A 27833-nucleotide genomic window follows, 5' to 3' on the forward strand; every position below is an offset into this window, starting at 1 on the left:
TTCTATCTCCATGGTTTTGAAATAATAATTACTTCTTACTGAGAATATTCTATTTCTTTTTTTAACCAAACTCTTCAAGGCCCCTTTATTTCATCCTGGCACCAGCCCTATGAGTATATGTTTTTTTTCTTTTTAAAGATAAAGATCGGGCTTAGAAAGTTTAAATAGTTACCGAAGTTTACTCCAAAAGTCAATCACAGAACCTGGATTTGAATTTCAGTCTTTTTGCATTTAAAATTTATGTTCACTTCTACCAAAATGGAATAAATAATTTGTCTCAATTTAAAAAGTAAACTTGTTTAGTCATATACTGCTCATTTTTTTTGTTCAATTAGCTTTCTTTTCAAAATGAAGGTCATTAAATCAGATGATTAAAGCTTAAAATTTTTTGACTAGCAATGATTCCTATACTATTCTAAACAACTTTTTTGAGATGTAATTGGTTGCCAAGCTCTGGGCAACCATTAATCTACATTCTGTCTTTATGAATTTGCCCTTTTGGATATTTCTTACAAGTGGAATCATAAAATATGTTTTCCTTTTTTCCTGGCTTCCTTCATTGAACGTAATGTTTCTGAGATTCATCTCTGTTGTTGCATGTATCAGTATTTTGTTTCCACTAGTGATGAATAGACTGTATCACATGGATATTTATGCTTCCTGAACCACAGGGTAAGATTCTAACTTTACTCCTAGTATCTACAGACCCCCTAAAAGTTATTGGCATAATTAGAAACATTTTGAATATTTTGAAATCATCACTATCCAGTCAAAAATGAGTAATTTTGGATTGTGTCACATATTAAATAGTTTAGTGTGTGAATTTTGAATATATATATAGATATATCTATATATATATATATAAAACCATAGCTTTGATTATTTAGTTTCAGCTTCTCATCTCAATTTCTTTTCTGTGGAAAGCAGTGGTGAATTAGTAAAAATCAGCCCAGCACTGAAATAAATTATAATTAGTAATGTGCCCCAATCTTCCCTTTTTCAATTGCTTTTACTACAAATTGAGTATTTACTTTGCATCTAAGAAATTCCAAGAATGAATTCTTTAAGGGGTTTATATATCTCGTATTACTAGCCCTATGACTCATTAACACACACATTATGAAAAGACACAAGCCATAATGAGCCTCTGTATATACCACCTCACTTCAAATTCCCAGAACTGATGTCCCTGGCAAAATCACAAGTGTCACTAAGACAAGTAACATAATAGCCCAAAACTGTATTATTCTTTATATTAAGTGTTATCTCTAGACTTAATATATCATTAATTCAATCAACAAGTATCTGTTGTGAAAATTCATTTGTCACCTGTCATTCTTGAACATCATCAAAATTGGACTAGATTTTGTGGACCAGCCAAAATCACTCCAAGGCATAGCAACTAGATCACCAGAAATGTTACTGAGGTGACATCGTATTTGTTTCCATAGATCTTTCTCCCACAATATGCTACACATATGAATCTGCAAATCATCTGAGCTGTCTTCTATTTCCCATTCACCAGTCCCTATCAGGATGATGTTACTAATATAGTCGACAGAGTATCAACATAATATCCTGTAAGTTTGTGAGTAGACAGATCACTAAAGATTAAACTGTTCCACAAAAACCATGAACCAAAAGAGGACCTGTCACATAGGTGATAAAAAATTAGCTTTGAATAAGTAAGTGCAAGATATAGTGAAGAATTTCTCTTTAAAACGTACAAGAGGAAACTGAAATTCTTATTTTTAATATGGTTGAATTATCAAAAGACATCATGAGAGAGAAAAAGGTAAGTTACATACTGAGAGAAGATATTTACTACACATAAACTAAAGAGAAAATAAAAATATTGGCAGTTGTAATATAGAAAAATATATAAATCAAGAAGTAAAATCAAAACAAAAAATAATCGGCAAAAGTCACATACAGACTTTTCAGAGAATGGAAAACAAGATTGAAATCAAAGAAAGAACATTCAGCTCCACTAGTTATCATGTAAATGCATATTAAAATTGTAATAAGATATAGTTTCATACTTTCAAGATTAAGAAAAAAATATGAAATCTAAATATACCAAGTACTAGCCAGAATGAATACCAAAAAAGCTTTGTTCTATTTAAAGTGAAAATTGGTACAAACACTAGACCTTCAATATAGTTACAGATACGTAATATACTCAGTGGTATAGCAGTTCTTTTCCAGGAATCTACATAAATTCTGCACATATGTAGTTCATACCATGTATAAAAATATACTTAGCTGTTCTGCTTACATATGGGAAAAAAAAACTGTTAACTCCTCTGGTATTGCTTGGAAAATGTTACCTGCTTTTTCACATCGTTGTTTAGTGTGAAAGAAGAGAGAAGAAACTGAGAAAAATGGAGAGAGAAAGAAATGTGTTTTATTTATAAACTAGATATTACAGAACTTCTCAAAACACTGAGTAAACTACAGCCATTAAAATCAATGTTTTAAACACAATTTTTAGGCTAAAATGCTGCTGTGGGATTCCATTTATATTAGTTCAAAACAGGAATGAACACAGATAGAAAACTTACAAAAGAAAATCTAAGGGAGGGTTAACAGAAATTTCAGGATACAAATATATGCACATATCTGCATTACTGGGACATTGTGCTGTACACCAGAAACTGACACATCATAACTGACGGTACTTCAATTAAAAAAAAAAAATCCCAATCTCTCTCACCAGAGATAACCACTACTGACATTTGGTGCATTTTTCATTTTCTGTGCACGTTTTAACATAGCAGATAGAGCTCATATCCCTTAAGTGTAATCAAAACAACAATGAGATATCATTTCACATCTATTAGGCTGGCTTTTATCAAAGAGACAACACGTAACAAGTGTTGGCAAAAATGTGGAGAAAAGGGAACCCTTGGGCACTATTGGTCAGAAAGTAATTGGTGCAGCCATTATGGAAAACAGTATAGAATAGAGATTCCTCAAAAAATTATAGCTCAAGTGGTAAAATGCATGCTTAGCATGCACAAGGTCCTGGGTTCAATCCCCAGTACCTCCTCTAAAAGTAAATATAAATAAGTAAACCTAATTACCTTCTCTTCCAAAAAAATAAATAAATAAAAAAAATTTTTTAAAGAAAGCAAAAAATATTAATAATGGGGTATTAAGCCATGAGAAGAAAGGAAATCCTGCCATTTGTGACAACATGGATGGACCCTGAAGGCATCATGCTAAGTGAAATAAGTCAGACAGAAAAAGACAAATACCTTATGAACTCTTATATGTGTGGAATCTAAACAACTATAACAACAAAAACCAAGTTCGTAGATACAGAAAACAGAGTAGTAATTGCTACTGTGCTAGTGGCCAGAGTTCTAAAGAGGGAGCAACAAGAGTGAAGGAGATCAAAATGTAACAACTTCTAGTTATTAAATAAATAAGTCATGGGGATGTCATGTACAGCATGGTGACCATATTTAATAATACTCATATATTTCAAAGTTGTTAAAGAATATATCTTAAAAGTTCCCACAAAAGAAAAAAAAATGTTGTCACTATGTACAGTGACAGATGTTAAGTAGACTTACTGTGGTGATCATTTTACAATATACACAAATACTGAACCATTGTGTTGTACAGCTAAAACTAATAGAGTGTTATATGTCAATAATACTTCAATTAAAAAAAAGATCAAACTGAATTCTATTGCAAGGAACTATGCCAATATAAGATAATCTGATATATAACTTTTGGTTTTACTAAATTAATAAACTGGAATCTCATGTTAAAAAAATCAAATTATGATTTTTCAAATTCCTCAGAAATACTAGTCAAACAGATATTCCTGTGAGGTGGTTTGGATAAAGTTTAACATTGAGAACTATAAATACAATGCATTTCATGTTGCTGACTAAATTATCTTACTAGTATATTTTAAATGAGCATAACTACATCACAGGGTTTATTTGCTATGAGAATACACTACTCTGTCTTTAAGCTTCAACAGAGCTTTCCTCACTTCCTTGTTCCTCAGGGTGTACACCACAGGGTTCAGAAGCGGGGTCAGGACAGTGTAGAAAACTGCCACAATCCCATCCACAGCATCCTTGGAACCTGGCCTCAGGTAAATGAAAACACAGGGAACAAAGAAACAAAGGACCACAATGCAGTGGGAGGCACAGGTCTGAAAGGCTCTGTGTCTCCCCTGTGAGGTGCGGATCTTCAGGATGGAGCAGACGATGGACACGTAGGACAGCGCTATCAGGAGAAAGCAGCCTGAGGCCACTACTCCGATGTTGACAAAGATCACCATCTCGTTGGTGGAGGTGTCTGCGCAGGCTAGTTTGAGGATGGGCGGTGCATCGCAGAAGTAATGCTGGATCTGGCTGGGTCCACAGTAGGGCAAGCGGAATGTCAGTGTGGTCTGGACAGCAGAGTGCAGAGAGCCGCTGAGCCACGTGGCTGTGGCCAGGAGGGCGCACGCTTGCCCACTCATCATGCTGGCGTACCTGAGCGGGTAACTGATGGCCAGGTAGCGGTCGAAGGACATGACTGTGTAGAGGAAACATTCGGTGCTCCCCAGGAAGTGGAAGGAGTAGAGCTGGGCCACGCAGCTGTGCAAGGAGATAGCCCTGCCTCCCGGGGACACCAAGGTCATCAGCATTTTGGGCACAGTGACCGTGGAGAACCATATGTCAATGAAGGACAGGTTGGTCAGGAAGTAGTACATGGGGGTGTGGAGGTGGGAATCCACCATAATCACCAACAGGATGAGGAGGTTCCCCACCACAGTGAGGACATAAATCACCAAGAAGATTCCAAAGAGGAGCAGGTCCAGCTCTGCTGCATGGGGAAGGCCGGTGAGGATAAACGTTGTCACTAGACTCACGTTTGTCATTTCTCCATGCCTCTGGTCCCTCTCTCTATGGGAATATCAAGAGCACTCAGCATTTAATTGAGAACTGAGAACCCACTGTCCATGTGACAACTGCATCATACATGGCAGATAATTCTAGAGTTATACTCAACTTTGCTTATTACAAACCTTCTTTGACAAAAGTGATAGAATTATTTCATCTTCTCTCTCTCTCTCTCACACACACAGAGGCACACATAGATATATGCAAAAGAAGTTAGGAGAAATCCACTGTTAATTTCTATTGATGTCTCATAAATACTACTAACTTAGTAGCATAAAACAAAGCAAATTTACTACCTTAACATTTTCTGTGGGCCAGGTTAGCTGGACTCTCTGCTCCAGGTCTCACAAAGCTGAAATTAAGTTGTCAGCTTGGTCTCTAATCTCATCTGAGACTCAGGAGCACCTAACTTAGAAAAGTGCCTACCTAGCACTTGATAAGTACTCAATAAATGATAGCAAATCATAGAAAACTGTTGCCTTGTTTTAAAAAATGTGTGTGTGAGACATAATTACCCTAATCACTTATATGGATATTAGAACTCAAAAAAGTGGAACAACTATATTTCTAAAATTTCTACTATACCAGTGGGATACTATCACCAGGATAAATTACATATAAATTAGATGAAGTATGAAAATGTTTAGCAGGTGAATTGCAAGGTAGCCTGAGTATCAATCACAGGTATCAATATTTGACTTGCTTGTCCATGCTATAGCAACTTAGCTCCTACTTGTAGGTCCCTGTTACTAATTGTATATATACAGATATGTATATGTTTTATATTATATATATGTATATATGTAGTGTATACAAATATATATATATATGGAGAGAGAGAAATTAGAGACAGAGAAACAGAGAGTGAGACAGAGACTTGACAACCACATTTAGAAGGAAGTCTAACAATCCCCAAGTATCTTATTTCTGAGGAAGTTTGATGAGGAAAAGCAAGGAGAAGAGAAATCTACCTTTCAGTATGTGATTCCTTTCAATATAAAACTCATCTGTGTTTCCCCCTGCACCTTGCCTAAATATTTAACTTTCTACATGCTACGCTGAGGCACCTGTTTGCAAGTTACTACTATAAGAACAGATATACCTGTGATTGGTGAGAAAGAGTGATTCATTTCTGTTCAAGGACCCAACCAGTTGAAGGACAGAGAATGGAAACTAACATAGCTAGACAGGCAGGAACTTAATTTGATTTAGTTTCTCAGGGAATAGGAATACTCTCAGGGCTTCAGGTTCCCTGGATAAGCAAAAAAGCCACAGAAAGGGGCTAATGAAAGATTTTTAATAATCATGCATTTATTTCCCTATGCATTCATTATTCAAACCCTCCTGAGAAGAGGTCATGTCTTTCTGGAGCTAGCAGTTACACCTAAAAGAAAAGAAGGACTCAGAACCCTCAGGACCTCTCATCACTGATGAAGATAAACTCACAACTGTTTATTCTCAACTTAAAATTGCCCAGAATCCATAAATGGTCACCCCCTGTTTGTACCTCCATCTAACATCTCACTCTCTCCTCCATCATCTTTTAAGGTGATTTAAAACAGCTGAATTTCCAAATTTTTTACCATTGAATTTAGAAATAACTGTGGTAGTCTTTATTACATTTATTTAGGTAAAGATATTTTAAAGAAACAAACTTGTGGTTGCCAAGGGGGTGGGAAGGGACAGACTGGGATTTCAAAATGTAGAATAGATAATCAAGATTATACTGTATAGCACAGGGAAATATATACAAGATCTTGTGGTAGCTCACAGAGAAATCAATGTGACAATGAATATATATATGTTCACGTGTAACTGAAAAATTGTGCTCTACACTGGAATTTGACACAACATTGTAAAATAATTATAACTCAGTAAAAATGTTAAAAAAAAAAGATATTCTAAAGAAAACAAAGGCTAACCCCCCAAAAAATGATACATTGAATCTAATGGATTGCATTTTAAAATACAAATTTTGCAGTTAATTTTCTTTAATCACATGTAATAAAGCTAGAGCTTAATAACCATACTATGAGAAAACAAAATAGTTGGGAATTTAAACCAATTTCTTAAACACCACTTCAGTTAGTGAGATAGTTGCAACTATCATCCCTAATTATGTAGAAAACAACATCCTTATGTATTATCTAAAATAAAATTAATTTCAGATGAGTTAAAAATCTAAATAAAGGTGGGAAATCTCAAAGCAGAAAGTTAATAAATATAGAAATAAAACCTGAGAAACTAGGGAAACCCTTCATAATGAAGGGTACTGGTACTGTGAATCTTCTAGTTTTTACCTCTCTAGATTATCTTGGCCATTTGGGGGCCCCAGTCCCCATTAGATTATACACTCTAAGGGGCATGTGTCTACAGAATAAAATGCTGGGATTGTATTTAGAATTGCATTGAATCTATTTTAAAAATTGAGAATTGGAATCTTTAAAATATTGTCTTCCAAGCCATGAGCAATTTATAAGCCTCCATTTCTTTAGCAACTTTTATATATTTCTCAAACATGTTCTGCAACTTCTATTGTTGAGGTCTTACACATCTTTACTTACATTTATATCCAGATCAATAGTTCAAAGGATCTATAAGAGGTACTGGTAGAAGGAAAGCCATGACTTTCCTCTTTTCATATGGAGGGGCTCTCTAAGGTGTGAGTTTCTAGGCACACTGCACAATGAGAAATGTCTGGCTTGTCATAAAAACACAGCATTGTAGAATTCCTGGCTTTTATCTCCCAACTAAACATTTGTATTAACACATAAGGCAATAATTTTCTACTCTGCCCTCTTCCTTATCCAGTGAACCTGGGTAATTCCATAACTAGATCCAGAGATAAAAAATTAATAGTAAACGAGTGCAACCTAATTTGGCAAGATCAACACATGTTTGTGTTTTGCAGTGATAATGGCTTGATTCATCCTATTGGCAACCAGCATAATGAGTTTCTTGATAAGAAAAAATGTTGAAGAAGATAGTCATTAATATTAGCTGTTACCTCCTAGCCATTTGCAAAATAAGTATTGTACCTCCTACATGTATTTTCTGCATTGTTTCGGGATATATTTATTTACATGTTTTAATTTTTTCCCCTACATTCACACCATTATTATGAGTTCATGATAAATTTATTATTTTGTCCATACATCACATGATGGTGAGAGTTAGATTACTTCAAAACCAGAAATGGAATTGACAACACTTAGAGACTCCAGATTTGAGTCTGGATGAAATTTAAGTGGTGATATATTGGAATAACTCCTCTGAAACGATTAGCATGGGAATAAGCTTGCATTGTATTAAGTGCTGACGTTGTATGTGTGTAAATACGAGAGGAAGGATGTCTACAATTGGTGTGCAGTCCATGTGGTGGACTGCCATGGATTTTTATTGCTACACTTATTTCCTTCTACCAGTACCTCTTACAGATTCTTTGTACTATTTATTTGGTGCTTCAGAAGTAAAATGAAATAAAAGAACCTTCAACACAGTGTAAGATGACATTCTTGAACATTATTAAAGCTGGAACAGATTTTTTGAACTAGCCAAACTCATCCCAAGGCAACTAGATTACCAGAAATGTCACTGAAGTGACATCTTATTTGTTTCCATAGGTTTTCTCCCATAATATGCTACACATATGAATTTGCAAGGCATCTGGGATATAGTCTATTTCCCACTCACCAGGTCCTATCAGCATGATGTTACTAATATAGTCAACAAATGTAATATCAACCAGCATAATACCCTGTGAGTTTGTGAGTGGACAAATCACCCCAGATTCAACTGTTACACAAAAACTATGATCCAAAAGAGGACCTGTCATATAGGTGATAAAAAGTTAGCTTTGAAAAGTTAAATGCAAGAGGTAGTGACGAGCCTTTCTTTAAAAGACATAAAAAGAGTGAAGAGAGGGGAGTTGCCAATACAGTACAGTAAGAAGACCCTGAGCTCACATCCTCCCCTGGGCACACCAAAATTACATCTACCTACAGAGCTACTATTGATCAGAGTGACCTGAAGACTAGCAGGGAAGATTTTCTACAACTAAAGCTATAAAGAAGGAACTACAGTGAGATAGGTAAGAAGGGTGTAGACCCATATCCCAAATAGGCAACCCACAAATGGGAGCAAAATCACAACTCCAAGGTTCTCCCCAAGGAGCAACAGGTTCAAGCCCCCATCAGGCTCCACAGCCCAGGGGTATTGCACCAGGAAGATGAGCCCCCAGAACATCTGGCTTTAAAGGCTCAGGTTCTTGCTTTCTAGAGAGCTGGAGGGCTGTAGGAAAGAGATACCCCACTCTTAAAGGGCACATACAAAATCTCACATGTAAAAAAACACGTTTTTCTTCTGTTTCTTTAATTTTATATCTATATGAGATGATGGCTGTTCACTAAACTTACTGTGGTAATCATTTCATGATGTATGTAAGTTACATAACTATGCCATACACCTTAAACTTACACAGTGCTATATGTCACTTACATCTCAATAAAACTGGAAGGAAGAATAGTAATAAAATAAAATGACTTGTAGTCTAAAAAAAGTACACCAACAATGATTTAAAGTAAATAATTAAAGCATATTAAAAGACAAAAAACAATTTAACAAGTACTTATTGGTCTATCATTTGTCCAACACTATTTTTGAACTACCAGTTCCTCTATTATCTCTATATAGTTAAGTGATTCTATATAACATACCTACATAGCACATATGTGAGATTTTATTCACTAAGCAGTATGACCTTTAATTTTTGGAAAAGTCCATGTTCTCAACAGAACTCAGTTTCTCCAAGTGCAGAATGGGGGGATGCTCTAAATCATTTCTCTAAAGGGCTGTTCAGCTCTAATCTGCTCTAATCTATGTGTGTTCAATTTTTAAGGGATTGCCAAGTTCTTCATACTCCATCTAGCTTACTTACATACTCCATCTCCTGTTTGCATATTGGATGATCTAAACAGTGCTGCCTGTCCTAGTGCAATGCTGTAGTAGTTACCCTCTTTCAACCCGAGTTAAATTCAAAGGGCACTGTTACAGTAATTAACATGGCATTTATGTAGCATCTTTGGCTTTAAAGTTCATTCAAACTCCATGCCCATAATTTATGGTGTAAGTAGGTATGTCAATGCTACCTTCAATTTATAGATGAGAAAACTAAAACTCAAAGAAATGGAAGGAGTGATCCTGACTCCAGCTCAAGTGCATGCTCCCAGCAGGATTCTACGCCACAGGGCCATTACAAGGACTACGTAAACTTCCTGAACAGCCTTGGTTCACGTTTGGCTATTAACAAAGCCCACTGAAACTTATTTCTTTGCAAGTTAATTGCCCCTGGAGGGGAAAGGAGAAGTGATGTCAGCCCTTAGCCCCTACCCTGTGGGGACTATAGGCAGGAAGAAACTGCTTGCCAGAAAGCCAGTCTCCACAGGTCAAAGCCTAGGGGACTTGCTGCCAAAACTACTTTCAAAAAGGCTAAGAGGAGGAGGAGTGAGCCCAGAGAGGTGTAAGACAGAACACAGTGACAAAATCAAGAAGAGGGGCATGTCGGGGGACGAGATCAGGGAACCTGCTGAGCTCGAAAAAGACCTTCCCCAAGAAAGAGCAAAGAGAAAGAAACCGAGTCAAGGAGCAGTTCGTGGCCTCATGGCCGATTCACATCCAGGTAGCGATGTCTTCATCAGCAGAGAAGACTCCAGGAGGGAGACAGAGGTGTAGTACTGGAACTTCTTTTGAGACATATATTTATTAAAAATATGTTAGAGGCATTGGGAACAGGGAAGACAGCTGAGATCTCCTTCCTGTCATTTGTAAAGTGTTATGATTTACAAATAAGTGTTTGGGGAGGAGAGGACCTTTATACTCTGCTCATCAAAGACCAATTTACTTCTCAGGTGAGTTTAGGGTCTACCTGAAGCCTAGTTAGTTCACACAGGATTTAAATGGCCAGATAAAGCTAGTATATGGGTACTAATATCCTTTTCCCCAAGACTTTTTGTGGAAACTGCTTCTCTTCCCATTACACAGATGAATATATTACATGCTGCTAATATAATGTGGTGCTGACTAAACTGTAAGGACCACGTAACTGGAGCAGTTTTAGTTGTTCATGGGTAAACCAGGGGTATTCTGTCTTCCCGAGGAGAAAAGATGATTATTTCTGTGCAGAGAGAAAAATAATATAAAAATGAATAAGGACTGAGATGTCAAGGCAACAGACAGACAAGAAAAAATTTATAGAACAGGAGAGAATTGAGGCTAGGAGAAAAACTGATTTTCCTTATGTAAGAACTCAATTTAAAGCGCGAATTCTTATTGATGGAGAAGAAATTGCTATTTCTTTTTTTGGTGAGAATCTACACCAACTCCTCTCTCTCTCTCTGTCTCTTTCTCTCTCCCTCTCTCCCTCTCTCTCTCCTCCACCTCCCTGACTCCCTCTTTGTATCTTTTTTTTTTTTAACAAAGGAAATACTGAGACTAGGTATATTAAGAAATCTGTTCAAAATAATATAACTCATAAGTGGTGACGGTCTCAGTACTGGAATTCTTATGATTTGGGGAGCTGGGGTGTAAGACTTAACTGATATTATCTTAGATTAAGCGTCTTGGAATGTATTTATTCAATAAGTTATAAGACTCCTTCTGTGCAAAGTATGCTGTGAACTTGAGATGAAAAGAAAAATGAGGCATATTCCCTGCAGGAACTCACAGTCCAACGGGGGAAATCAGGCATACCAAGGGGTAAATGTCAATGTGCTTGGTAAGCCTATTATAGAAATGCAAATGTGGTACTGCAGGGGATACAAAGAATGAGTGGGCATTTGGGGGAAAGGGTGGCTAGGCTCTACTTAGTAAATCACACATGAATGAGATCTTGAAAGATGAGCAGAAAATTTTCAGGCATCAGTGGAACAAAGCCATTCCATATTAAAGGGACAAATGTATAAGAAACTAGGAAAAATGGCTACAGAACAAATTTGTTGGTTGGAGAACAAAGACATGAGGCTAAAGTAAGTGGACATCAGATTATGAGTCTCTCTGTTTGCACAGGTTGTGCCAGTAGGTTTGGACTTTGCCCTGAGCACTGGGATGCCAATAAAGGTTGGTAATCCAGGAATTGTGTAGGAAATCTCTAAGTATTTCCTCTGAAATTGCTTCACAATAGATTCTGTAGCTACGTGTTGAGAGATTATCTAGTCTCTATGTGGTTTAAACCCTTATTTAGGGTGCCCACCTATCTTAGTTTGCCCTGGACTCTCCTGGGCTTAAGAAGGAAAGTCTCATGACCTAGGAAACTGCTCAGTCCCCAAAACACGTGTTTTCCCTGATGAGTAGCCTCTGTGGTACTGAAGAAGACTGAGAGGAATGAGATTATTGATACACAGTGATTCACGGTGTAGGAGGAGAAGAACTAGATGGCAGCCACCCCGGCAGCCTTGGTTCTTTTGACTTTTAGGAGTCTAGCTGGAAGTCAAATTTTAGTCCACATTTTCTGAACCCTTCTGAGCCATCTGGGTGGCCCCTGAGTCCTTGGGAAGATGACACACCATTTTGGATATTTGGCTCCAGTTGGTAAACCAACGATTTGAGCTAAGATTGGTGGACAGGTGACACTAGGAAAGATACACCTTCCATGACCCTTCAGTGTCTGGAAGAGCTCTGGCACCCCCTTAGGCAACCTTTCCTGGTTTCTTCCTTTCACTGTGGCTGATGCCAGTCACCCATAGTCCTGGGATAGAGGCTTTTTGTGACGCTGCTTCAAACCTGGAGGCTTCAGATCCACTATAGGACAACTCACTGGAAGCTACAGGGTCACTTCACAAATGCAGTGACTGAATTTGCCTAATACAGGACCGCAACATACGGTTTATCGAAAATAATAGCTAATATTATTGAGTGCTACCGTGAATTACGTGCATTTATATAATCCTTACAACAACTCCATAAAGTAGACCATATGATTGTCCCAACTTAGAGAAATAGGTAAAGAAGGGTGAAATGGCTTTTCCAAGATTACCAATGAGTGAAAGTGAAAAGGCTAGGATTTTAAAACCAGGTCTGATTTCACAGGCTATGCTCTTAAGATATAATATATGCTACCTTACTGAATGGAAATATGGACAGTTGGATGGATGGATGGATGGATGGACGGACAAATGGACTGCCCTTATCCAGGAGCAAGAGAAAAGATGACAACAGGTTCCCTGGGGCTGAGATTTTGTACTGCTTCATTAATCTGAAGGATTTAAAATTAATGTGCATTTTTGAAATAGAATTTATGAAAGCAGACATTTCTAGTATAATTTCAAAGATTCTGAATATTTTGTTTGGTGTGTAGCCCATATAGTGCATTTTTTAAAATCTACACAGATTTTTATTTAGTATATTTACACTAAGAAATATAATACCAACTCTCAAATTCTAGTAAATACACTGCAGCCTACCTCTCTGCTACATAGACCAAAGATCAAACTGAATGAAAACAACAGAACAACCTGTTCTTCATAGACTGGTTTAGGTTTTATGTGATTGTTCTTCTTTCTGACATGAAAATCTCTGTGTATGGTCTTTCCTTCACTCTCCTGAATTATATACACATAATCTGTTACATCGGTTTTAACCTTAGAGAGAATGGTTGGTCTCTGGAGCCAAGCAGAATCGCAGAATCAGGAGTCGGGGGAAGCAGAGGGGGAAAGAATGATTAAGAACAACAGTTAGAGCAAGAACAAGATCTCCCTTTCTGATATCCTTTTCTGTCCGTGTTTGGGAATGACATAGAACATATAATCCATGCCTACAGAATTTAAAGGGCATTGATATTTTCCCTTCTGCAACTTTTTGGGGCAGATTTGAACAGCAAGGAAATGCAAAGTGGAAACCAGACTTCTGTGTCTCACTTCTTTTTAGTGGGCCTGCACCACCCGCCACAGCTGGGGGCGCCCCTCTTCCTAGCCTTCCTCGTCATCTACGCCCTCACTGTCTCTGGGAATGGGCTCATCACCCTCACGGTCTTGGCGGACACCCAGCTCCACCGCCCCATGTACTGGTTCCTGTGTCACCTCTCCTGCTTGGACAGTGACCATTTCCTCTGCCATTGTCCCCAAGATGCTAGCTGGCTTCCTCTTGGATAGTCGGATTATCTCCTTTGGGGGCTGTGTTATCCAGCTTTTTTCTTTCCATTTCCTGGGCTGCACTGAATGCTTCCTTTACACACTCATGGCCTGTGATCGTTTCCTGGCCATTTGTAAGCCTTTACATTATGCCACCATCATGACCCACAGTGTCTGTAACTACCTAGCTATGGGTACCTGGCTGGGAGGCACCATTCACTCACTTTTCCAAACAAGCTTCATATTCCGGCTGCCCTTCTGTGGTCCAAACCGGGTAGACTACTTCTTCTGTGACATTCCTGCCATGCTGCGTCTAGCCAGTGCTGACACCACCATCAACGAGTTGGTCACCTTTGTGGACACTGGATTCTTGGCCCTCACCTGCTTTGTGCTTATCCTCACTTCCTACGGTTACATAGTGGCTGCCATCCTGCGAATCCGGTCCGCCGATGGGAGCCGCAATGCCTTCTCCACCTGTGCCGCCCACCTCACTGTTGTCATTGTTTACTACGTGCCCTGCACCTTCATTTACCTGCGTCCTGGCTCACAGGAACCCCTGGATGGAGTGGTAGCTGTCTTCTACACCGTCATCACTCCCCTGCTTAACCCCATCATTTACACACTTTGCAACAAAGAGATGAAGGCAGCATTATGGAGGATGGGGGGTCACAAGGATGTGTAGCCTCTCTGATTCATGCATGGCAGACATGCAAGAGATACTAAAATGCAGGGCAGAAGCTGGGACACTAGAGAATTGGGGAGATTTAAGACAGAAAAAGGATTCATGCAGAAAGTAGAAGACTCCTAGGTACAGAGGTGGAAACCTCGTTAAGTTCCACATTGTAACCTACTTTCAAACATGATTTTCCATGTTTCTTCCTTCCATACCAATGGAAATCAATCAAAACAACTCAACAAGGATGGCACCTTGCACAAAAAATCTAAGATAAGTAAAATGTCCACATAAAAATGCTCTCTGTGGCACCCATCTACATGTATATCATTGCTTCTAATCCCTGAGTTAACACCCATATAGCTTTTTACAGTTTACCAACAACCTTCATGCAAACCATGTGATTTGACCTTGACAACAATTAGGTGAGGTAGATTTTATTATTCCCATGCAATTGTGGGAAAACTTAAGTTCAAAGGAGTAAGAGGCTTTCCCACACTCCTTACCATCTGCTTTTCACTTTGGTAAAAAAGTGGTAGATGAACTTGAACTTGATAGGGTAATTTCATAAGATCAGGCAGCTATTCATTCTACGTGCACTGCATCATGACTGGAGTGGTGCTGGCCTTCTGAGTTTGCACAGGACTCCACTTTGGTAAAACCGAAGTGCGTGTGTCAAGGAGAAGTTTCCTTGCTCCACACAGACCAGGTCTCTCTGCTACTTTTATGGATATTAATTAAACAGATCATATGAAATTATAGAATAATATCTGTGCTACAACATTCTGGCGTTTCCCCACAACTGTTGAGCATGAATGAGAAGAATGGGATGGGACATGTACCTGGTTGCAAGAAGATGACCTGAAGCCTGTTCTATTGGACTTTTTTGTGATAATGTCGCCAGGGTCCAAGTGGGGGCCCTTCACTCCCACGTTATGGGATACAGGGGGCTACAAGTAATTTTGTTGTTTCAAATGTACATGGGTGAATATAGCCCAAGAAGTATGGTTATATTCTCCAAAATCAATTCCAATTGTTAAAAAATGGGCATAACGAAGAACTGGTATCTGTGGACCAGAAACTTTCTGAGCCAAAATGCGTGTGGCCAGTAACTTTTCTTGCCGTCTGCTGTAACGGCAGAGATGCAAGGTTGAGCATCAAAATATGTGTGAAAAGGCAACCCAATTCAAATCAACAAAAATGTACTCGGTATTAACTTCAAAACTGTAACATTGTTGTCTGTGCTAAATGAGTTTATAATCTTGTGAGAAGAAAATGCATTTATATATGACATATAGATAAAATATATGACTAGAAAATGAGTAAGAAGCAACTGGTGTAATTCAGTGTACAATAAGTATTGCAGTCTTTCAGGAAGAAAACATAAAGATCATTAGACCTGGATTCTGGAAAGTACAGAATGATCTATGGTTTGAAGATCTTGTAAAACCTAGTCAGTGAGAAGAAAGGAGTAGACAGAATTTTTCATGTGATAGAAACAATATAAACCCTGAGGATAATCCTAGGAGAATGCTCTAGAGACGTCTAATTAGCTATCTCAGTCAGAGCAGCCCTGGGTCTAGGGAGAGGCAGTTACAAGCCCTATTTGGCAAACATAAAAAACTGCAGTTCCCCATGGACACCTAAACATCCCATGGCACAAAAGGAAGCAGAACTCAGTTAATAAGCCTCCTGGGTCAGAACAGAGACCTGGAAGTCAGATTAAAGCAAATATGGGGACCTCTTTTCTCATCAAGGCCAATGACATATCATGCACAAAAATGAAGGGTTACATAAAAAAAACTTAACTTGTTGTTTAACTTTAAATAGAGAAATTAAAATATATCTCATCATTTTAAATTAAGAAGCCTACCCCTAAAAATAGCAAGCAACAAATTTTACTTTATCCTCTATCCACAGTTAAAGCAGCAGCAGAGCTGACTGAGTCCAGAACTTGAACCCTTCACTAAAAAGAACTGCATGGAGTAATATTTTTAATGCAACTTTACCTCTTAAGAGGATATTTTGTTTTCAAGTTTGTTTTTAGGTTACCCAGCCTTGAGAATGAGAAAAACTAAAGCAGAAGAGGAAAAGTAGTTAGCCTGAACATTTCTCCAACACTGAAAACAGTAACTAAAAATATTAGTAATAGTAATTAAAAATTAATTAAAATAGTAATTAAAAACATAAGAAAAATTAAAATGAAGATACAGATAGGAGATACATTTTAGGACTAAAGGCAAATTAGATTTAAAAGAAAAAGAAAAAACTCAAATAGTACTCTGGTATTTAACTTGACCCACTGAAGAGACTAAAAAGGGTGTGTGGGTAGACTATTCCTAGAAATTTAAAGAGACAAAATCCAAAGAAGAGCACACTATAAACCATTGAAATTGTCTTTCTGATTATTCAGTGAACACACAATCCCAAGCTTTGGAAGAATTTGTGGAACTCAGACTCCAAAAAGCTCACTCTGGATGTGTGATAAGACTACTGTGTTCTCACCAATATAATGAAATGCAAACAACAGACAAGAGTTAATAGGAGAGTTTGGCAAAATTTTCTATGCCTCCCAGATATAGGGTATTGTCCATCTCCATCTGCATAGCTAAGAAATCTTAAAAAAAAAAAAAAAGGAGCAATAGTAAAAGTCTACAACAAATCAAGTTTTGCAAGACCTTCAATAAGAGTTGGATTTCCCAAGCTCTCTTAGAGACAACATGTTTGTTTGGATAGGATAGTAGTACTTACACCATCTGACCAATTTCTCTACTGAGGATTTTGTAAAGGAAAAAAAGCAGGCAATAATAAAATCCTACAATCTTTAAAGATCAAAGTATTCAAGAAAATAGGACATGAGAAACATGAAAAATACTTAACCTGATAATGTATAATAATATTATATATATAAAATAAGAAACGCAGGCAGTTCCTTATTTAATTGGAAAACACTAGAGGCATTTCCAATAAAAACAGGAACAAAGCAAGGTTGCACACTCGCTCTGCTAATATTTAACATTATATTAGAAGTGTTAGCTAATACACTTAGGCAAGAGATATAAATAGGGAATATTAGAGGAATAAGAATGGGTACAGAAAAACTAGAACCGTCTCCATATGCAACCAATATGATAGTATACCTGGAAAATCCCAATCAATAGTAAAACCAACTCGAACAATTTAAAAATCCAGTAATAAAACAAGATTTAATATTTAGAAATCAAAGTCTCCATATACAAAAACAATAAAGTGTTAGAAAATACGTTAGCAGAGAAAATTCCACTCACAAAAGAAATAAAGAAGATTCAATATGTAAAAATAAACGTAATACGAACAAAACCTTTATGAGGAAAATTTTAATACCTTCCTGAAAAAGTATACATGAACAACTGTAAACATTCTCTGTCGTTGGATAACATGACTTGGAATTATAGAGATGACAGTTCTCCCTAAATTAATTTATAAGTATGACACAATCTCAATAAAAATAAGTCACTTATGGAGTCTGACAAGTTCATACGGAAACACAAACATGTAAGAATGTACAATAAGACACTAGAAAAGAAAGTGAGCACAGGGGCTAAAACTGCCAGGCACTAAAACATATGATAAAACCTCTATACTTAAAACAATATGGTACTGACACTTGAATGGACCAATAGATACACAGACTAGAATAGAAGTCAAGAAATAGATCCAAGTACTAATGGAAATCTATTATATAATAATTCTGGCATCTTAATCTCTGTGATAAAGATGGACTTCCTAGCAAATGGTGCTGGGATAACTAGGTAGCCATTTGGGGAAAATATATATATATATAAAATTAGGTCCATCTCTCACCCACCTTAGCAAGGAATAAACTGCAAATATCTGGAATCTAAATGTAAAATATGAAACCATAAAGTAGTAAAAGAAAACACGAGTGAATTACTTCTTAACCATCGTATAGGGGAATACTTTTGAATTCTGACTCACAATCAAAGCAACCAAAGAAAATAATTGAGTATGTAAGTGGCTAAATTTAGGTAATGAGAAGTGGGTTTCTCATTGTCAGAGAAAGAAATTACAAATAAAGAGTGCAGAAGTGTGTTGGAAATTGGATTGGAATTTTAGAAGTATCATTATAAATGAACGGCCTTTACAATTTGTGCTGATAGACACAGAAATAAACACAGATGGGTTAGTATTCATACATATATTTCCTATTTGTTGAGAGGTTCTAGAAGTAGAGACACTTTAGTAGCGATGAGCAATGTACTTAGAAATGAGATCTTGGTTTCTAACTACAATTCTCCAATCAAAGGGCTCCTGAGAGAAGTCCTGGAGCCCAGGGCTGGGAAAGGAAAAAGACAACAGGAGCCTGGAACACTCTGTTGTGCCAAGAAATGAGAACGTGTATGAAAAAGATGAAGCGTGTCAATAAAATACAGAGGACAAACTGAAGGGAGTTCCAAATGGCCAAAATTGTACAACTTGAATAACAAAATAATTATTATACTGCATTATATTTAATCAGAAAATAAAATGCATATCCATGAATCCCTGCTAATAAAGATAACTGAATAAATAAATAAGTGAGAAAAATAAACCATTCTTCCTTACAGAAGAATACCAATCAATAATATAGAGGACTGAGGGATTTTTTTTTAAATCACCATTAGACAAACAACAAAGTAATGTTTCCAGGCAAAACACATGGATGATTCTAAAATTTAGTGCTTGAAAGTTTGAGGAGATACAGAAGATAAGCATAGTCGCAAAGTATCTCCCCCAGGACATTTAACATAAATAAGAAGACATATTGACATCATATATACCCTGAAATGATACATATACAGAAAGGGACACAACATCACTTTTGTAGTATTATTGCCAAAAATTCATAATGTCAGTCTTCTCATGAGAAAGCATCATACATACCCAAATTGAGATACGTTCTATAAAATAATTGACCAGTATTCATCAAAAGAGTAAAAGTTATTAACTACAAGGAAAGAATGAGGGACTGTCACAGATTGGTCAAGATTAAGATCTTGTGTCAGTTCCTGGGAAAGAAAAAGGATACTGGGGGAAAAACTGGTAAAATTTGAATGTGGTCTGTAGGTGAGTTTATAGTATGGTACTAATGCTAATTTCCTGACTTTTATAATTTTACTATAGCTTACAACTTGCCAACTTTAGGAGAAGTTGGCTCAAAATATTTGTGAATGCTATTCTTTTTAAATTTTCTATAAATTTAACATTTCAAAATAAAAAGTTTTTTAAATTAGAAGGAATTTAAATTTTTTTATACTCATCCTTAATCAAACAATGTTTCCATTTATTTAAATCATGTTTTGCATCACTTGGCAGACCTTCCTTCTTTTGACTTCCTTCTTCCTTTTTTAATAGCTCACTGAGGTATGCTTTGTATACCATAATATTCAACTGTTTAAGCGTAAAATTCAATGACTGTAAGATTTTAAATTTACAAAGTTGTGCAACTATTACCATAATCCAATTTTAGAGTATTTCCAACCCTTCGGAAAGATCCCTCATGACCATTTGTAGTCATTCGCTGGTCTTACCCCAGTCCCAGGCATTCATTAATCTACTTTCTCTCTTTATATATTTGTCTTAACAGGACATTTCATAAAAATGGAAGCATAAAAATGTGACCTTTTGTGTCTGGCTTCTTTCATTTAGCATCATGTTTTTTAGTTCTATCCATTTTATAAACAGCATTAGAATTTTGTTCCTTTTTATTACCGAATGATCCATTTACAGACATACTTTTTTTTAACCCACTTATCAGTTGATGAACAACAAACATGATTGTTTCTAGGCGTTAGCTATTATGAATAATTCTGCTATAAACATTTATGTTTATATAGACAGTTCTCATTTCTCTTGTGTGGATTCCTTTGAATGGAAATGCTAGATCATATGGTAAATTCATATTTAATTTTTCAAAGAAACTGTCAAACTGTTTTTCAAAGTGGGTTCTACCATTTTACATTCTCACTAGCAATGTACAGAGGTTTCAGTTTCTCCACAACCAATAACTCCTGTTACTCTTTGTCTTTTTTGAAAAAAAATCACATCCATTCCAGTGAGCATGAAGAGGGCAAATCTGATGTTAATTGGCTGAAATATCAGATATACACATAAACAACTGGACACTGTAACACATCGATCTACCCAACATTGGAATGGGGTCTCCTGTTAAACAGGGCTTACTCCATTACTGAATTTGTTTAAGCAGAACTATATAGTTTTTTTGTCAAGAGCATCATAGGAAATATTGCATTGAATAAATTAATGAGTCTGAAGAAATTTAAGGCCATATGCCATGTGTCCTACTCTATTCTAAGGAAAAAAATAACCGCCACAAATAATTACATCCTCATTTTAAATTTGATGAATGGAAGAACCGAGAAATTAAGCAGCATGATCGTTCTCTTTCAACTAACAGTGGCTGACCAGAGATTTAAACTTAAGTTTATAAGCATCCAAATAAACCTGGCTCCTTGCTATTTCTACTGCTCTATCACAAAAACGTTCATTAGAAACTGGAGAAGCATATCATCCCTATGTCCCTCTTAGGAAGACGTGACATATGCACATGGAACACTAAAATGGTGCAGTACATGCTGAGGTATTTATTAATGATTGTCACAAAGATCAGATGTGCCAGAAATGAATAAATCAGTGTGAGATGAAATATTTATAAAGGGCATCTAGAGGAATTAATGCTCGAACTTAACCATACAGAGTAGATTTGTGAAGGCAGAGGTTAGTGGAATGCTGTGATAAGACTGGGGGAGGTGGGGTGGGGGAGACTATGGCAAATTGAGGAGACGAGGCAAACAGCATCCCTAGATAAGAAGGGTTTCTTCAGGTGATTGCAGAAGATAAAGATTTCTTGATAATAAAGGAAACAGTTTGCAGATAATTTTGAACATCACAGAGTCAATTTATGCCTTAGGCAGAGAGGAACTATAAATGGGAGAGATAAACATGTTGTTTTAAGAAGACTGACAAAGAAATGGAATATAGAAACATTTGATATGTTAGAGAAGTGAGTGAGATTGGGATGAGAGTTGAGACATAAAACACCATTGTGTAAATTTAGGTATAAATATGCAGAGGCAGGGTTAAGTAAAATCTATGGGAACTGAAGATACAACAGAAATGATCAGTTTAAACAAAATTTTCATATAATTAGGTTTAAGAGTAAAAGGATTGAAAAAAATTGAAGAAAACTCTTAAATTTCATTTCAGGCTCAACAACAATGGAATAGGAAAACATTTCCCAAAAGGTTGAAATAAAGATTTACAGGAAGAGCATGAAATGTACTGAACAATTTGCCCTGATAATTATTCCGTCAAGTCTCTAAGGCTGTATTAGTCATACACTTGAGAGTTGGTTGTGGGGACCTGAAATTCTAAAGAACTCCCTCTGGGTGAAGAATGGATAGGACTGCTATGTTCCTGGCTGATGTAATACACCCAAACCCTGGGCAGGTCTCCCCAGAAGATGACATGCAACTCCCTGCTGACACAAGGCAGTAAGAACCTGGCTATGCATATCTTAAGTATGGCAGAATAAATTAGCAGAGCAGAGGCATCACAATTCTGGATTATTTGCAAAACATATGTGCTCCATGAGAATAAGATTTATAATCCATATTTATATTGCTATTATTTGCAGAGTACATTTTTCCAAATAATTTTTATAGTCCTTTATGTGCCTCAAATTGCAGGTTGTGGATCTCATGCTGAAAGACTTATTTTGAAAGGGTAGCAAGATAACACTAGGCTAGGTCAAGGGAGTGAATTGAACTTGCACATCTTTCTCTCATTTATGAGGCAAGACCAAGATGACATAGACCAATGACTAACGACATTTCAGGAAAGGAGGATGGCTGTTTACGTCTGTTGATGTCAGTTTCTTCTGTGTGTGAGAAGATGGCCATGGAGACAGAAGACTCCAACCAGACTGTGGTGGACTCCTTCTTCCTGGAGGGTCTGATGTACACAGCTGAACATCCTAGCCTCTTCTTCCTCCTCTTCCTCCTCCTCTATAGCAGCACCATGACTGGGAATCTCCTCATTCTCTTAACTGTGGGCTCTGACCCTCGCCTCCGCTCCCCTATGTACCACTTCCTGGGGCACCTCTCCTTCCTGGATGCATGTCTGTCTACAGTGACAGTGCCCAAGGTCATGGCAGGCCTCCTGACTCTGCATGGGAAGATGATCTCCTTTGGAGGCTGCGCTGTACAGCTTTACTGCTTCCACTTTCTGGCCAGCACCGAGTGCTTCCTGTACACAGTCATGGCCTATGACCGCTACCTGGCTATCTGTCAACCCCTGCACTACCCAGTGGCCATGAGCAGGCGTATGTGTGCAGGGCTGGCTGGGATCACCTGGGCCATAGGTGCTGTGCACTCTGCCATCCATACCTCCCTCACCTTCCACCTGCTCTACTGTGGGCCCCGTCACATCGCCTACTTCTTCTGTGACATCCCCCCTGTGCTGAAGCTGGCCTGTGCAGACACCACGGTTAATGAGCTTGTCATGCTAGTCAACATTGGCATCGTGGCTACAGGTTGCCTGATCCTCATTGTCACATCCTACATCTTCATCGTGGCGGCGGTGCTGCGCATCCGCACAGCCGAGGGCCGGCAGCGCGCCTTCTCCACTTGCACCTCGCACCTCACAGTGGTGCTCCTGTACTACGTGCCGCCCGTCTGTATCTACCTGCAGCCTCGCTCCAGCGGGGCAGGGGCAGGAGCTGGGGCCCCTGCTGTCTCCTACACGATAGTCACGCCCATGCTCAACCCTTTCATTTACACTCTGCGCAACAAGGAGGTGAAGCAGGCTCTGCGAAGACTTCTGAGCCGAGGGTCCAGAGAGTCTCCAGCAGGCAGCCCACCCCTGTGACCTGCACTGCGATTCTCTTAATTTGTCTGCCAGGAAAGCATCTATTCCCCTATCAAAAGGGGAAGAAGGGAACATAATTCAAGTGGAAATCAAAAAAACTGAATTTCAGCTCAGCCAAGAACTGTTTTCCCCTCCCTTCCACCAGGTGACCTGTTTCAGTGTTTCAGTCACAAATTCTTCATCTGTAAAAGGACAGGACTGGATTAGGTGAAGCCCAGATTATTTCTAACATCTAAGTTCTAGGGCTCAGAGGTATGTGAAATGCTATTCGTATCCTCATTCATTTTAATGACTTTTTAAAACTTTTTATGAAATAACTGTATTAAATATAATGCAAATTTTAAAACACTGATAATGAAAATACAGACATAGACAATAAATGAATCTTTGTGTCTCCCGGCTAGAGAAGGAACCACAGTTTTTAGAATAAAATACAACTACAAGGAGAAAAGCAACCTGCCCAAGGACAGTGTCATTATCTTTATTTTCTCACTCAAGATGCTATATAACTAAGTAGTAGAAATACCATGGATTTTGAAGTCAGGTGGACCTACCAGTATTCTAATCCTGATTCCATCAGTCATTAGATGTAGAAACTTGTGCTTATTTTATATAACTTGGTGTCTCAGTGTGCTCTTCTAATACAGTAAGATTAAAATTAACTACTTGGTAGGATTTTATGAGAACTAAATGAGATACTATATTAAGTGCTTGCTACAAATGTTTCCATTTCCTACAAAACAAGTTAAAGTCAGAGTGCTTAATATACAAGCTAAGCTTAACACTGTCTCTGAAGAACTAGCCAGATTTTGATATCTTCATTGAACACAGAGAAAGCAACTACCAAAAAAAAAAAAAAAAATATATATATATATAAAACTAGACTCTGAGGTGACAGATAACTCAAGGTTCTTGTTAAAGTAGCTTGCCATAGAAGTGGAAGTAGTCATGCTGCATTCAAAAAAGTGAATGAATGACCCTAAACTACTCTATGGACTGAGAAGGGCCTTGAATGCCAGGCTAAAGAGTTTAGATTATATACTAGACACTTTACCTCTTTGTTTCTCCTTTTCTTCTCCTGTATGAACACCTTTATCCTGAGAAGCCACATTTTTCACTTCTAAAACATGGGGTAAATAAGAAGAGAGAGGAAAAAAGAGACAGGTTCTGGAATGACCAGTTAATAGACTATTATAACATCTTAGACGCGAGAGAAAACATTAACTTTGATGATGACATTGGCGATGGAGAGGCATTTTACAGAATCATATTAGAAGTGTTTTAAGGGAGAAAAATTAAGGAGAAAATTGGGGAAAAATGGAAAGACTGTTAGAACTGGAATAGTAACTGTAATCATTTTTGAAGCACGTATGTGCAAGGCACTATGACAGTTGCTTTATCTTAATTATTCCTCCCTAGAACTATATTTTAAGAGAATGCCATTCACTTAAATTGTACAGATGAAGGAACTAAGTGAGGTAAAATAACTTTCCTAAAGCCATGCAACCAGTGAGAGTTGAAGCCAGGATTCCGACTCAATTAACTCTGTATGGCTCCAGAGATGACATACTTCAATTGCACAATAATATTTTAGAGAGAATCAAATCTAGTCCCTGTCATTTATGAACTCCCAATTACATTAGAAGTCTCAAGGTTATTTTAGACTTTTAACCAAGGGCGGTTCTCTTCGAGATAAGGACTCCTTGACCTTTGAATAGTACCTAGTCCTGTAATAAATACAGGGTCTGAACCTGGCATTCTTGGAAGGGGAAAATGATTGGAAATAGAAAGAAACGCAGTGAAGACGCAGCATTCATCTAAAATTCAGAGCTATCTCCCTTGTTCCAGTATCTCAGCGTTACTGATACATCTATAAGAAGGCCAGAAGTAGCCCAGGCAAACCCGTCATTCCCATGAGAGGAGACTTTAAGCACAGATAGAATATGTGAAGAGCCAAATACAAAATGGGACACAGTGCTAAAACAAGCTTTGGTCCTGTCCTAAAGCACTTATCTACCTTGTCAAATGGCTGCTTCCTTGAAATTATAGGATAAATAATGGAAGACGAATGTAGCTATGCAATTCTAGTCTTATATTATTCCTTCCTTCTCAACTTTGGCCTTGACACTTTTATATCTGCCTATCTAGAAAGAATCTTTTACCGTCTTGAACTCTGCTCTTGTATCTTCACGTCTGTCTCTGGCAGCCTGGGTTTTCCATCTCATTGGTTTATTATAGGCCTTCATAATGGCACTAATAGAAATCCTGCCTTACTTTGCTCTTGCATGTTTCATGTGCACGACTAGATGATAAGAACTTTAAGAACACAGGTGCTTTCTACCTTTTATATGTTCCAAACAAAGGTTAACTCAGTAAAATATCTGTTCAGCCCAGTATTCAAGACCTGGAAATAGAACAAGACAGATCACAGTAAAGTTATCAAGTCAGAAAATTTGTTTTTTATCCAGTAGGGGAAGAAGAAAAAAAAGTGTTAATCTCAGTGGTTTTCTCCTTTCAGATATGTTGACCTTTGGGTCATTTTTAAATTTAGATTTGGAGTATTTACACTATTACAAGTTCACCTGAAATTTAAAGGGAAAAGGACTAGAGAATTAATTAGTACTGATTAAAATGAAAACAACACTTGACAAGAGGCAGACGGCGACCTAAGACTATTATTTTCCCTCCAATGCAAAGAGGTAACAAACTGATATTTTCTTGATGGCAAATATGTCAAATGGACAGGAAACAAAAACATTATTTGGACATGATAGTTTGCAGGGAAGGACACACTACAAGAGTGAGTAACTTAGCATTCTTACTACTGGTCATCCTATAGCAGGGAGCTTCTGAGGGAGAGGTTCATCAGTATCCCTGAAGGTACAGTGTAAAATGAAATCATGATGCGTGTAATCAGGTAGACTAAATATTCTCACAGAATGAAGGACTTCCACAGTAGCAATGGCATTCAAATAATGAATATGCAGGTTTCTTAGGATTTCTGGCTATTGTTTAAATAATGTGAAAATCTGTAAATCATATAGTTTTGTCCCCCGTCCCCACTGGCAATGCTAGAATTTAATGAAATAGTATTTCTTTCAAAATATTCTATTACTTAGAATTTTCATTGTCAGGTTTCTCCACCTCCCACTTTAATTATTACTAACATAATGTCTGCTATATAAATTAGGATAAACGTCTTAAAACATTAAAGCCAGGAGAACACAGATTTTAGAGAAGCTATTATGAGATATTTGCCCAGAATGTTATACAAATATATAAGCTTTGGAGTCAGTGTTCAAGAACCAGCTTTACTAGTTTTTAATCAAGGAGGTTCTCTTTGATATAAGGATTCCCCAAACTTTTAATAGGGACCCTGAACTCAGATTACTCTCCATTACACACAAACACACACACACTCTCTCAAAAAGTTTACTAAATTCTACGATATTGGAGCAGACTGTATTTTCCAAAGATGACCACAACAATATCTCCCATTTCAAATGTACTTCCAAAAAGAAACTATGACACCGTCCCATCAAGAGGTGGCAGTCCATACATTCCCTGCTAAATGTGGAAGCTGCTATGTGACATCTGATGTGAGATCATTAAAGGCAATGCAGCCTCCTCCTGGTTCTCTAAGCCACTTGCTCTTGGAAGCAGTCACCATGCACTGGGGAAGGGCAAACAGCCACAAGAAGAGGTACTGAAGTCTTGGGAACTCAGCAGCTAAGTTCCCAGACCACAGTGAGTGCAGACTTACCAGCTACGTGACTGAGCCATCTAATCTCACTCAGCCTACCCCAAGTGAAGAAGGGCTGAGCCTTCCTCACCACACCTGGCACAAAATGCAGATTTGTGATGAACTAAATGATTGTTATCGTTTTAAAACACTAAATTCTGAGATGTTTTGTTATAAGGCAAAAAATTAACAGAAAACACACAATCCTCTGCTGTGCGTGGTCACTGCCACTAACATATACACACAGACATAGTATCTCTAAGATAACATTGGTTGTATTTCCAAATAATTTACCTACTGTTCTTTATATTCTGATCCTTCATGTATCTTATAATCACTAAAGAACTTCCAGAATGACAGAGCAAGGACCTCCAAAAATCTACTCCTGCATAAAACTAATGAGAACAATGGTAAAAATTGTCAAAAATCATTTTTCTTCAGAACTCTGGAAATGA

The 27833-nt window shown here is 37.6% G+C and overlaps 3 protein-coding genes across 3 annotated transcripts; 2 read left to right on the forward strand and 1 right to left on the reverse strand.

The window, feature by feature from the left end:
- Nucleotides 1-3955: 3955 nt before the first annotated feature.
- Nucleotides 3956-5021, reverse strand: LOC102512885 (olfactory receptor 10G9). Its single transcript, XM_006174357.2, has one exon. The coding sequence runs from the start codon at nt 4889-4891 to the stop codon at nt 3956-3958; it is 936 nt and encodes a 311-aa protein (XP_006174419.1). The 5' UTR covers nt 4892-5021.
- Nucleotides 5022-13777: 8756 nt separating this feature from the next.
- Nucleotides 13778-14905, forward strand: LOC102513122 (olfactory receptor 10G6). Its single transcript, XM_006174358.2, is given in 2 exon segments — nt 13778-13999; nt 14001-14905. Coding segments are annotated over 2 exon segments (927 nt in total). The 5' UTR covers nt 13778-13789; the 3' UTR covers nt 14718-14905.
- A 7729-nt stretch (nt 14906-22634) lies between these two features.
- On the forward strand, nt 22635-23749 carry LOC102518147 (olfactory receptor 10S1). Its single transcript, XM_006174374.2, has one exon. It carries the CDS (start codon nt 22635-22637, stop codon nt 23634-23636), a length of 1002 nt encoding a protein of 333 aa, XP_006174436.1. The 3' UTR covers nt 23637-23749.
- The last annotated feature ends 4084 nt before the right edge of the window (nt 23750-27833 follow it).

Source organism: Camelus ferus, chromosome 33 (assembly GCF_009834535.1).
Source record: "Camelus ferus isolate YT-003-E chromosome 33, BCGSAC_Cfer_1.0, whole genome shotgun sequence".
Classification (NCBI taxonomy): Eukaryota; Metazoa; Chordata; class Mammalia; order Artiodactyla; family Camelidae; genus Camelus; species Camelus ferus.